A 13,793-nucleotide genomic window follows, 5' to 3' on the forward strand; every position below is an offset into this window, starting at 1 on the left:
GTCTGGAACAACTTTAACTCTAAGAAGCTCTCTCCTGTCATGTCCCCCTTCTGCTTTAACACTGGAGAGATACTGCCCTCCTCATCAAAGGCCATGATCCATCAGAGAGAGGATGATAGAGGAGGTAGACACTATGACCTCCACACTGTGCATTTATCTTTTGTGTTCCCATGCAGATAGTCCTGCTCTTGCCCTCACCTAAAAATTAACCCGGAAACCAAAACAGCTGGTAACAGTCATTTTGTAAGTGGAGTGTCTGTGAGCTGGGGATCTCACATAGCTGGGTGAAATCAGGGCCTGTGATCATCTCACCTGGACTGAGCTTGAGGACAAGGCACTCAGCTAGCCAGCATCCCTTGGCCAGCTGCTCTTGGAAGCCCGGTGCCTGCTCATCACTGCTGTCATCCTGGGTGAGGAGGTCCTTGAGATGTTGACTGAGGAGAAATGACACATCTCTCCCCTGTTGTAACTTCTGCTCTGACTGGAACAGCTTCTGGGCCAGGTCTTTGAGGAGGATGTTGGATTCCCTGAGGTAGAACAGACAGAAAATGGAAACTTGCAAAGAGTTACACCATAGATTGTATAGGCTTTGACAGAGATGTCTGTGAGAATATCCCTCATGAGCCCTTGGAAGAATTCCAGCATGTGTTTGGTGATCTGTCGGAGGCAAAAGAAAAAGGCAGGTAGAAAAAAAGCTTCCCCTATGTCAGAAAATATTTCTGCTGTAAGATTCCTCCGTAGTGTTCAGGTCCACTCTGTGACCAAAACCAGCTACAGTCCTAAATCTCCATAATAAACATGTCCCTTCACCTCCTTGTTTGGCAATGGACATTTTTTTGGACATGAACTTTTTTTGGGGGGGGTGACTTTCTACTGTCTCCTACTTCAGGCTAGCTCTTAGTTCCCCCAGCTGACATTTATCTCAGAGTCACACATGGGCCAACCTCCTGCCCTGCACAGAGCCCCCTTACCTCAGCTTCTCAGTGAGCATCAGTGTCTCTGTCAGCTCCCCCTCCTCAGGCTGCAGCTTCTCTCCCAGTACAGGCTCAATGACTTTGAAGTCTCCACACTCTAAGACAGACACATCTGTCCCAGTGGATAGCTGAACACATTGCAGTGTCTTCCCTAAGACAAATATTGCCCCAACGCCAAGCTTTGTCTAGAGATTTCACATTTTAATTTCCCAGTGTCTTTACTAGATTACATTTAATTGTCCCATAGGAGAAATCAGGCTCAAATGTAAGCAAATTCACCAATGACTCACTCATTCACCACTTGAGTGACTACCAACCTACAAAACTTACTGTATTTCCACAGCTGGTTGGCCAAGGAATACACAGTAGCTTCAGATATAAGAAGCTTCTCTTTGAGGTCTCGGAGCTGCTGTTTTGCCTCCTCAAGCTGAAAACACAATTTCTTGTTGATTTCTAGGTTGTTCATTTCTGTCCTTGAAGCAGAAAAAGGGCTGGAAGAATCTTCCATGATGGTGTTTGTGGCAAAAGAATCCAAGCCAGGGACTGTGGAGAAAAAAACCAAAACACATGAACTCAGACTGGTGTCATCAGGTCTAAAGGATGACAGTAACTGTAACTATTAACTTACTGTTGAGAGAAAGTTGACCAACACCCCACTTGAGAGTCCTTAACCCTGTAAAGAAGGGTCAGGATGCCAGAATTAAGATCCAAAGGCACTACCTATAGCTCAGACTCCACAAGGAGTGAGGGAGGTAGGGCCCAGACTGCCAGGCAATGTCCTGGAGCAGCAGTAACAGAATTAGAATGTGGAGGCTGTCATGGAATGTCTCCTGCCTCCCAACTGTCAACCTAGTTTGAAACATAACAGGTATCTGATCCCAGTGGGAGTTACTATTGAGTGCTTTCTGGTCATCTGCTAGTTTCAATAGCTGTGCGCTCTTGTGCCACCTCTCTTTCCTAAGAAACTAAGCCTCATTGCTTATTCTTATGTATGGCCAAAATCATCAAAGAAATGGCTTGCAAGAAATTACACTTTCTTCACATCTACCCAGAAGTCCATTTCTTTAACATTAGAGCATGTATTACAAGGCTTTTTGTCAAATGAAAACTGTAAAACTTTGCTGATGTACAAGTGTCATGTATTATGTGAATATTCTCCCCTTATACCTAACTGGGTTAAAACATGTAGAACACAGAGCTATGTATGATGCTAAGAGAATAAATTACTAGTGATTAAAATTTTTCTGTGCTTTATCACTCCAGGTTTCACTTATTTATTTATTATTTTTATATTGCGAGGGGTAGGGGTACATTATAAAGGTTCTTACAATGTAACAGATATATCATACTTGAATTCACCCCCTCACTGCTCTGTTTCTGATTCCTGGAACAATTTCAACAGGTATTGTTTTTGCATTTACACATGTGTATACAGTATTTACATTGTATACATTCTCTGCCACCTCACCCCTTCTCACTTGTGCCAACACCCACCCCCAGGGAAAACCTTTCCACCCTCCTATTCTCAGATTTTGTAGAAGAAAATCCACAGTAGATGAAAAGAGAAACATGACATTTTTGCTAGTTTGAGATAAGGATAGCTACATGGGGAGTTTCCTTTTATTATTTCCATGCATATATGTATTACATCCCCAATTGGTTCATCTATACCTGTCTTCTTCACTCCTCCCTTTGTCCCCTTCCCATGGTGTCCTGGCCAGTTTAAGATATCTATATTCATTCATGTACTGTGAGCATATCAACCACCCTATTTTTTCTCCATAGTCTGCTTTTGAAAAATATACATATACATATATATATATTACATATTTATATTATGTATATATATATATATATAATATACATACGAATAGAGATTTGAACTCTGGGCTTTGGTTTAGCTCTACTGCATGAGTCACATCTCCATACATTGCATTTCTATGTTGGTTTCTTTTCTCTCGTTGGGGCAGATCTTGGTTTTTCATCAAACCCAAGCCAAGTGTGCCATTTCTACTTCTTAATCTACTTTTCTATGTTGGGCTGTTTTGGTTTCATTTATATTTTTTTCCTTGTTTTTTTGTTTTGTTTTGTTTTGTTTTGTTTTGTTTTGCGTCTTTGTTTTTGTTTTATTTATTGATAGATTGTTGCAAAGTAGGACAGCTCTAATGCTTGGGCTACACCTGCAGCTCATTTTCTCTGCTTATTTGGAGATGGAGTTTCTGGAAATATTGGTTTAGGATAGCTTCAAACCATGAGCCTTCTGATCTCAGACTCTCAAGTAGCTAGGATAACAAGGCATGAGCCGCCAGCACCCAGCTGTTTTCTAGATTTTTGACACAGGGTCTCCCTCTGTAGTCCAGGCTGACCTCAAACTCATGATCCTTCTGTCTCCACCTTCCATATGCAACCACACACCAGCTATTTTTGTTTTTTAATGTTACTGAACACCAGTTAATGTGTTACTTATGAATTACATCCTAGCTCCACAAGAGCTCTCACCAAGCTTACAGAGTGATTAAAATGGTTATCTATATAACCTTGAGTACATGCTGTGAGCATCTATTTTGGGAAGACCTATAACTATCCTATTTCATTGGTCCCACATATTGGACCAAACAGGGCCCATCATTGCTCAATAGGTCGTGTGAGTGAATTAACTTAATGCTGTTGACTTGTGGTTGAATTCCAGTAATAGATGATCAAGGGCATGAGTCTAGGGTACAACAGGGTCTGGTGACAGAGAAGCTGAGATTGGGGTAAGAGGGGTAGGCAGAGAGGGAGTGATGCCCTGAGCCACCTCCTCATTCTCTCAGTTGTCCTTATGATGCTATCACCTCTCAATAGTGCCACCAGCTGGGGACCAAGCCTTCAGCACATAACATTTGAGAGAGTTGTACCTCATATCCAACCACAACATCCAGTGAACATGTATAGTGTAACAATCTAATGTCTAAGGGGAAACCATGTCTACTCTCCACTCAGGAGTTAGAAGTGTCTGAATACTCTGATACTGAGATGTGTGCAGGTGGATTTGGGAGGCTATATGGTGCCCAGAAATTTCCAGACCAAAGGAGTAGCTGCTGAAGGTTGAGGGTCTATGACTCAGGTTTTCTTCCACCTTTCAATTATCTCTGCACCCATATTTGAGACTACAGTATCCACATTCTGAATCCTAAGCTGCTTTCTCAACCACTTGTAGGCAGGATAGAGGAGCATACCTGTTTCTTCCTGTGGACTTAACTTCATGGTGGTGACTATTTCCTTGTGTTCTTCCCATGCTCTCTGCTTGGTATCTCTGGCTCCAGCAGCCCAGGGTGTATTGGACACCATGCCCATGTAGTAATAGTTTTCTCAATCAGGCAGTGGTTCAATATCTCCCTCCTTGTCAGATAGTAGAAAGCCTTGTGGAACCCAAAGGTCTTCAGAGTCATCCTGTAACAGGTGCTTGAACAGCTTTTGCTGAAAAGCATTGACTTACTTGGGCACATGAATTACCTAAAACAGGAGAAAAGGTTGGCATCTTGGCCTTCATTTTGCTTTCATGCAAAATGAGGATCCATGTGTGGCCCATTTGGAAGATCAAAGACGATGTACAGGTAAGACGTTGTCAGCAAAGACATGCACCAAGCCACCAGAGGCAGAGACGAAGAAATGAGCCAGGGTCACAGAGGGCACCCTGCACAAGATCAGAACCCAGGCTGGGCTGGTGGCCAGGATGTGTCCAGTGCACATGTTCTCAACTGTGGCTCTGGAGTAGTCAGAGCCTGGAAAATCAAGAACTCCACCTCTCTAGGTCCTATTTTGAGGTGGCAAGAGGAGGGCACATGCCACCTGATACCTTCATCCCAGAAACCACTTTAGGGACATTCAGGGTGAAGACCTTTGTGGGTGCCAGGACCCCTTCATGGCATGAGGACCTAGTAGCTGGGGCAGGGACTGAGTCTTGGATGGATTTCCCTAGACATGGGAGGGGAGACATTACCCTGACATTTGGCAGGCTGAAGATGCTGGGGTCATTTCTGGTCCCCACCATGGTCTTGTGCTCCTTGCCCTTGGCATGGCCACCACTGCCCCCTGAGCTAGCAGCCTTGTTACCATGGCACTCCCTGGAAGTGCTCACTGGTGGTTTTTCCCACCAGTGGCTCTGTGGTCACCATCACAGGAATGACATTGGCAGGAGACTATGGGGCTACATCAGGAAGGGAATCCCCACTGCAGACAGCTACCTGGGTCCTCTCCTGCCCTCCTTCCCTTCCTCTTGGCCTGCAGAGGTGCTCAGAGCACCAGACTGCCCCACTGCCCTGCTCAGGGAGACAGCTCCAGGGATCCCTGTGCCCTTCTCAGCTCAGCCCATGCACTCCAACCTCCCTGGGACACTGGCACCATGGCTGTTCAACCAACAAGGTCACAAGGTCAACACAAAGCCTGCCCCATTGAGCCCCAGATGTTACATTTTGGCTGTCCCCTGATGTGACTCTCTAGACCCTTGGATGCATGCCACCACGGCCTGCCTCTCTAGGCACTGCCACTTTGTGTTGGAGGTGGCACTTGCGCATCTTGGCTACATGGCCCCAGGTAAGATTCCCAGAGCACCTGCCCCTGTCTCCTGGTTTCCTGGGCCACCTCAGGAATGTCAAAATGCTTTCAGGGCCAAGACTGTGATGGGAGACCCAGAGAGGGAGGTTAATAAATGAAGGGAATAAATGGACAGCCTGCTGCAGGACAAAGGAATACTGTCCTGCTATAGGTTAAAACCTTGCCTTGGGACAAAGGAAGGAGCAGGCAGAATGGGTCCCAGGGAACAATGGAGATGACTTAATTAGATAGACTTCCACAAATTGACTAAATGTTAGTCTCACAGAAGGAGGACAATGGTCTTCTAGGCTAAGAAATTGCACTTGCAATGAGCAACTCAAAATCAAATTCAAGAAACAAGGCAACAACAAAAGCATCTGAAAGAACAGAAAAGAGTTATAAAATGGACAAGGCAATTCTAGGGTTAGCAAGGATCCAGGATTTTGTGAAAATTACTGGAACTACTAAGCTATTTACAAGTTTATACTTTGTATTATATGTATGCCTAGGTCCCACTAGAAACCTTTGTCACCCAGCATGTGCTAAAGAGGGCATCATTCATGTCACCTGGAAGCTTGTCAGGAATACAGAATCTGAGCACCCCAAACCATCCTTTCTGTACAGAATTAAAATCTGCATTTTAATGAATTTACATTAATCTGTGAGGTCTGCTTTGAGAGCTAGAACAGAAAAGTTTTCAGAGTGATGTTAGCTTTCTAACAAGACATGCCAGAAGGCATATGGATGACACCTCAGTTTACAGAAAAAACATGGAATTTAGTGGCAAATTCTGGCTTACCCCTGGAATTTCTTGACTTTCTGGGTGTGTCCTTTGATGAGCCTTACCTTTCCCCTCCCCTACCCTAATTTCTTCCATCTTTTCCATGGATTATGAAGCAATTCTGACTGCATCTGTTTTCTAGAAAGGTGCTCTACACTGGAGTCATGCTTCCCCAACCCTCACACTCTTTGGTAAAGCAGTGCATTGATACAGTGATAAATCCAATGAAGAGGCAGGAAGGAATGGAAGGTTTTGGTTGACACTTTAATGACTTGAAAAAGAATTGAAATGTGTGCTATTGTCATAGAGGAGCGATGTGCAATTCAGTTCAGTCAGCACCTAATATACTGTTTTATTACAGAGGGACTTCAGAAATATCTGTTGAATGAATGAAATAAAATTTAGAAGTTAGGGATGTGCCACTCAAACATATTAATTCCAGAACAACTCTGCCATTATCAATTTAATTTAAAAATCCTCATGTACAAAACACGTTTAAATAAACTTTCAGTTTTAGAACAGTTGGATTCATGGAAATTATCAGGAACATAGTGCAGACCTCCCACAGATCCTATGTCTACTTCCTCTTTATTAACATCTTAAATTGTTGTGCTGCATTTTTCTTAGTCAGTGAACCAGTATAGATAAGTTCATGCTTTATTTATATTTAGTTAGCTTTTCCTAGTGGCTTTTCACTAGCACATTACATTTGGTTATCATGGCCCTACTTAAGCTCCTCTTGGCTGTGACATTTTCTTAAAACTTTTGTTTTGATGCTCTTGGCAGCCCGGGGGGGGGAGGGGGTTTGGACACCATGCCCACATAGTCACAAGAGGGTTAGGCAGGGAACCATCACATTTTTCTCAATCAGGCAGTGGTTCAATATCTCTGTCCTTGGCAGGTACTGGGAAGCCTTGCAGAACCCGAGGGTCTTCAGGTGTAGCAGGTGTTTGAACTGTTTTTGCTGAAAAGCATCAACTCCTTACTTGGGTACATGATTACCTAAAAGAAGGAGAAAAGTTTGGCATGTTGGCCTTCATTTTGCATTCATCTTTGCCTTTGAGCATCAGAAAGAGAGTCTTTAAAATTTAGAAGGGAAGGAAGAACTACTAACAGAAAGAATAAAGAAGTAGAAAGAAAACAAAGAAAGCCAACATAAACTCAGTGGATCATTTCAAGGAGAAAATGTTCAAATGAAATGTTGTTAAATGGCCAAATAAGAGAAGAAGAAATAATCAAGGCTAAAATTAAAAATCCACTGGTGACAATGACATGAACCATAGTGGGGGAAGTAAAAAAAATGAAAGCAAGAAGGGAATAGGAGTAGATTGAAGAGTAAAAGGGATTTTAACATTCACATATTAATTAATGTAATCCTGTAAATTAGGAAACAAATAAATACATCATACTGTCAAAAAAGGATGAAAAATTCAGCATAAGTTTATGACAAAGAAAACTCTCAGCAAACCAGAAGTAGTTCTTTAATTTGATTTTAAAAATTTTACAAAGTAGCCAGATGCAAGTGTCTCATGCTTATAATCCTATCTACACAGGAGGAAGAAAGGACTGTGGAGGACTGTGGTTCAAAATCAGCCTGGGCAAATAGTTCGCAATTTCCTATTTCAAAAAACCAACCAAAAAAGGGCTGGTGGAGTGGCTCAAGGTATAGGCCCGAAGTTCAAACTCCAGAGCCACCAAAACCAAACAATAAAGCAAAGGAAATATTAACTACAACTCTCAGTCTCAGATGATATTACTAACTAAAAGAAAATTTGTTTAAAAATCTATAAACTACTAGCATTAATAGACAAATAGCAAGATTAATATTTAAAAGTTCAATATAAACATCAATATTTCTATGTACATGAAAATAGAAAATATAAGAATATCAAATAACAGTTTGAGAATAAATAAAAATACAGCTAATTTTCTATGCAGAAAATTACAAAACTAATCCTAAATAGATATACCAACTATATGAATATAAAAATTTAATATAATAAAGATGTCAATATAATGAAATAAAAATGCTACCATTTTGTTGTAAAAATGGACAAGCTGATATATATAGAAATGCAAAAGATGAAGAACAGTGAAAGCAATCTTAAAGAGTAACAATAAAGGTAGATGACATAAGGCCAGATAGCAAGATATACCAAAAGGTGATATAAAATAACATACTAGAGGATTCCAAGATGGCAGCTAGAGGGAGGAAGCAGAAAGCGAGCCTCCTATAGTGAAATCTTGGAGAGACGCTGGAGACACATTTTGCAGGCATAATCACTGAGAAAAGGCATAACTTTGACCCCTCCACATCTCCAGCCGGCACAGAGAATCTCCACTTCACGTTAAACGGAGAAACCAGGAGGGCCCCCGGGCCACCAGTCACTGGCGCCCAGATGGCTTGGGAAGACGTGAAACAGGTGAGCTTCACAGTACCGCGGTACTCCCACAGACAAGCCTGGGCCAGAGCAGCATAGCCCCCCTGGACAGACTGACCTCCAGCCAGGGAAAAAAAGAGAAACTGAGTAATAAGCAATAAGAACAAATAAGACACGCAGGAAAGAGTGTGGGGTGCACTGAGCACCAAAGATTGGGGGAAGGGAATCCTTCCTGGGACTGTAAATAAACAAGCCGGGCGGGCTGGAGAGCCTCTGGTGGGAGCAGGGGTGTGCGCCCAGCAACCAGGAGCGGGAAAGCTTGTGAGAGTGGCAGAGGGAGGAAAACTCCACAGGAGAGGAGGGAAGACCCCTTCCCACATGAGCTGTAAACAAACATGGTGGCTGGCAGGAACAGCAGCACCGCCCAGTAATCAGGAGCAGGAAAGCTTGTGAAAGTGGTGGTGGAAGGAGAACTGCACAGGAGAGGGGGGAAGACCCACCTCCCACATGAACTGTAAATAAACACGCAGGCCTGAGAACACAGACACAGTGTCACTTTTCCCAGTGCTTGGAAAGGGGAAAGCTTGTAGCAGAGGCTCCCGCACAGGAGAACTCTGAACAAACAAAGCCTACAGGGCCAGGTGAGTGCTAAGCTCACCCCAGAGATCTGCATAAATAATACCTCCAGCAACAACAGGCTGACAGCAGCAGGCAGGCAAGCCACAGTAGCAGATACCATTCTCAGAACTGTCTCCAGACTCTTTTTTTTTCTTTGTCTCCCTACCTTTGATAAGAGAACAACCGAATTACACCTGCAAGCTGAAAAACTTACTGAAACTGTATTGCATTTGAACTTGGGACACGTGGTGGGGTTTTTTTTGTGTGGGTGTGTGTAGTTTTGTTCTACTTTATGCATCCCCTTTGATGAGACAACTACAGAACAACATCTGAGGCACCATCTCCAGGATTGGAGACTGAGATTGCACTGCATTTGAACTTGGAGGATTTTTTGTTTTTTGTTTTTTTTTTAATTTACTATTTATTCATTTTATTTTAATACATTTTTATAAATAGATTTTTCTTTCATTTACTTATTTTTTATTTTTATTCTTATCTTTTTTCTTTTTGATTTTCAATCCTCTCTGTCTCTCTAATGTCTGTTCAGCTTACTGTCGATTAATACACTAAAGCTCCCAGTTTATACCTTTGAAATATTCTTGTCTGATACCTTGTTCTGTTTTCCCTCCAGTTTGTGTAATTGTTTTTCCCATTTCATTAACTTCTTGCTTTCCATCTCAGCTCACCCTTCCATTCTAAATATTACCATTGTTATTATTACAAGCTAGAAAATACTTAATTGCACACAGTACAGGGACAGTAACAACACCAAAGACAATGACGGGAAGACAGAAAAAACAGGGAAACCAGTTTCCCCACAGCAAAAAATTAGTACAGGAACCAGAGGAGAATGAAGAAAACAGGTACTCAGATCCAGATTCCAACAAAATGAGGATAAACTATGCCAAAGGACCAATGAAGCCCACAAGAATAATTTAAAAGAAGACATACTACAGGTATTCAATGATAATTTTATACAGATGATACTGGATAGGTCAATCAAAATGTACAGGAGAAACTCAAGAAATTCCAAGACAACAAAAATAGAGAATTTGAAAAGCAAAAGAAGAAATAAAGGAAACCATAGAAGCACTGTATAAACACCAAAGTGAAACAGAGAACACGATGAATAAACGGATAAATGAACTCAGGACAAAAATAGACAACATTAAAGAGGAAAACTGCCAGGGTATGGAAAACCTCAGAAAAAAGAACGAAACAGAACTGCAAAACAAAACGGAAGGCCAATCCAGCAGAATAGAACAAAAAGAAGACAGAATCTCAGAACTTGAAGATGAAATAGTAATTAAAGGAAAACCCGAAGAACAATTAATTAAACAACTCAAGACCTGTGAAAAGAAAATGCAAGAACTCACTGACTCCATCAAAAGACCAAACTTGAGAATCATGGGCATCGAAGAAGGAGAAGAGGTGCAAGGGAAGGGAATGCGTAATATATTCAACGAAATAATCACGGAAAATTTCCCAAATCTAGAGAAAGATATTCCCATACAGAAGCAAGAGGCCTCCAGGACACCAAACAGACCAGATCAAAATAGAACTACTCCACGACATATCATCATTAAAACAAGTTCAGAAACTAAGGAAAGAATATTGAAGGCTGTAAGACAGAAAAAACAAGTAATATACAAAGGTAAACCCATCAAAATCACAGCAGACTTCTCAACAGAAACATTAAAAGCAAGAAGAGTGTGGGGTAAGATCTTCCAGGCATTGAATGAAAATAACTTCAACCCCAGTATACTCTACCAAGCAAAACTATCATTCAAAATAGATGGAGCAATAAAAGTCTTCCATGATAAGCAGAAACTAAAACAATATGTGACCACAAAGCCACCATTACAAAAGATTCTGCAATGCATTCTGCACACAGAAAGTGACATCCAACTTAACCATTAAAAGGCAGGCAGCACCAAACTACAGGAAAAGAAAAAGCAAGACAGTAGAGAGTAACATCAAGTTAGGCACACACAATCAAACCTTCAAACAACTAAGACAAAAATGGCAGGAATCACCACATACCTATCAGTACTAACGCTTAATGTTAACAGACTTAATACACCCATCAAAAGGCACCGTTTGACAAAATGGATTAAAAAAGAAGATCCAACAATTTGTTGCTTACAGGAGACTCAACTAACCGACAGAAATAAGCATAGGCTTAGGATGAAAGGCTGGAAGAAGATTTACCAAGCCAATGGCCCCTGAAAACAGGCAGGAGTAGCAATACTTATCTTGGACAAAGTAGACTTCAAACCTACATTGGTCAAACGAGATACAGAAGGACATTCCATACTTATAAAAGGGGAAATAGACCAAAAGGAAATAATAATCATCAACCTGTATGCACCCAATGTCAACACACCCAATTTCATCAAACATACCCTGAAAGACCTAAAAGCATATATAAATGCCAACACAGTGGTTGTGGGAGACTTTAACACCCCATTATCATCAATAGATAGGTCATCCAAACAAAAAATCAATAAAGAAATCCAAGATCTAAAATATGCAATAGATCAAATGGACCTAGTAGATATCTACAGAACATTTCATCGAACCTCTACACAATATACATTCTTCTCAGCAGCCCATGGAACCTTCTCCAAAATAGATCATATCCTAGGGCACAAAGCAAGCCTTAGCAAATAGAAGAAAATAGAATTAATACCGTGCATACTACCTGATCACAATGCAATAAAAGTAGAACTCAACAACAAAAGTAAAGACAAAAAATATGCAAACAGCTGGAAACTAAATAACTCATTACTTAATGAAGAATTGATCATCAATGAAATAAAAGAGGAAATTAAAAAGTTCTTGGAAGTCAATGAAAATGAAAACACAACCTACCGGAACCTATGGGACACAGCTAAGGCAGTCTTGAGAGGAAAGTTTATAGCCATAAGTGCATATATTAAAAAGATTGAAAGATCCCAAATCAACGCCCTAATGATACATCTCAAACTCCTAGAAAAACAAGAACAAGCAAATCCCAAAACAAATAGAAGGAGAAAAATAATAAAAATAAGAGCTGAAATCAACGAAATAGAAACCAAAAAAACCATACAAGGAATTAATGAAACAAAAAGTTGGTTCTTTGAAAAAATAAACAAGATCGATAGACCCCTGGCAAACCTGACTAAAATGAGGAGAGAAAAAACCCAAATTAGTAGAATTAGGAATGCAAAAGGGGAGATAACAATAAACACCATGGAAGTCCAGGAAATCATCAGAGACTACTTTGAGAACCAATATACAAATAAATTTGAAAATCTAAAAGAAATGGACAGATTTCTAGATACATATGATCATCCAAAACTGAACCAAGAGGAAATTAATCACCTGAATAGACCTATAACACAAAATGAAATTGAAGCAGCAATCAAGAGTCTCCCCAAAAAGAAAAGTCCAGGACCTGATGGATTCTCTGCTGAATTCTATCAGACCTTTAAAGAAGAACTGATACCAACCCTCCTTAAACTGGTCCATGAAATAGAAAGTGAAGGAAAACTGCCAAACACATTTTATGAAGCCAGTATTATACTTATCCCAAAACCAGGAAACACCACCTCCAAAAAGGAAACTATAGGCCAATCTCCTTAATGAACATTGATGCAAAAATCCTCAACAAAATAATGGAAAACTGAATTCAACAACACTTCAAAAAGATTATTCACCACGACCAAGTAGGCTTCATCCCAGGGATGCAAGGGTGGTTCAACATACGAAAATCAATAAATGTAATAAACCACATTAACAGAAGCAAAGACAAAAACCACTTGATCATCTCAATAGATGCAGAAAAAGCCTTTGATAAGATCCAACATCATTTCATGATAAAAGCTCTAAGAAAACTAGGAATAGAAGGAAAGTATCTCAACATTATAAAAGCTATATATCCACAAACCTACAGCCAGCATTATACTTAACGGAGAAAAACTGAAACCATTCCCTCTAAAATCAGGAACCAGACAAGGATGCCCACTATCTCCACTCTAGTGTTCTACTAGTTCTACTAGTATTCAACATAGTACTAGAATTCCTAGCCAGAGCAATTAGGCAAGAAGAAGGAATAAAAGGAATACAAATAGGTAAAGAAACTGTCAGAATATCCCTATTTGCAGATGACATGATCCTATACCTTAAAGACCCAAAAAACTCTACTCAGAAGCTTCTAGACATCATCAATAGCTATAGCAAGGTAGCAGGATATAAAATCAACATAGAAAAATCATTAGCATTTCTATACACTAACAATGAGCAAATGGAAAAAGAATGTATGAAAACAATTCCATTTACAATAGCCTCAAAAAAATCAAATACATAGGTGTAAACCTAACAAAAGATGTGAAAGACCTCTACAAGGAAAACTATACACTTCTGAAGAAAGAGATTGAGGAAGACTATAGAAAGTGGAGAGATCTCCCATGCTTATGGATT

The 13,793-nt window shown here is 40.6% G+C and overlaps 2 protein-coding genes across 2 annotated transcripts in view; both read right to left on the minus strand.

Annotated features, from left to right (window-relative positions):
- Positions 1–13,793, minus strand: part of LOC141414740 (NBPF family member NBPF3-like) — a 74,001-nt gene that overhangs the window by 13,867 nt on the left and 46,341 nt on the right. The window contains exons 2-4 of the mRNA XM_074049042.1: positions 4,193–4,469; positions 1,265–1,517; positions 313–527 (exon numbers count right to left, since the gene is read on the minus strand). Coding sequence (XP_073905143.1) covers positions 313–527; positions 1,265–1,517; positions 4,193–4,310 — 586 coding nt within the window. The 5' untranslated portion in view covers positions 4,311–4,469. The remainder of the gene's footprint in view (positions 1–312; positions 528–1,264; positions 1,518–4,192; positions 4,470–13,793) is intronic.
- The window catches only part of LOC109675501 (uncharacterized), a 56,723-nt gene continuing 49,505 nt past the window's right edge, over positions 6,576–13,793 (minus strand). The window contains exon 8 of the mRNA XM_074049043.1: positions 6,576–7,332. The gene's annotated coding sequence lies outside the window, so the exon portion shown is untranslated. The remainder of the gene's footprint in view (positions 7,333–13,793) is intronic.

The sequence above is a fragment of the Castor canadensis genome, chromosome 12 (assembly GCF_047511655.1).
Source record: "Castor canadensis chromosome 12, mCasCan1.hap1v2, whole genome shotgun sequence".
Classification (NCBI taxonomy): Eukaryota; Metazoa; Chordata; class Mammalia; order Rodentia; family Castoridae; genus Castor; species Castor canadensis.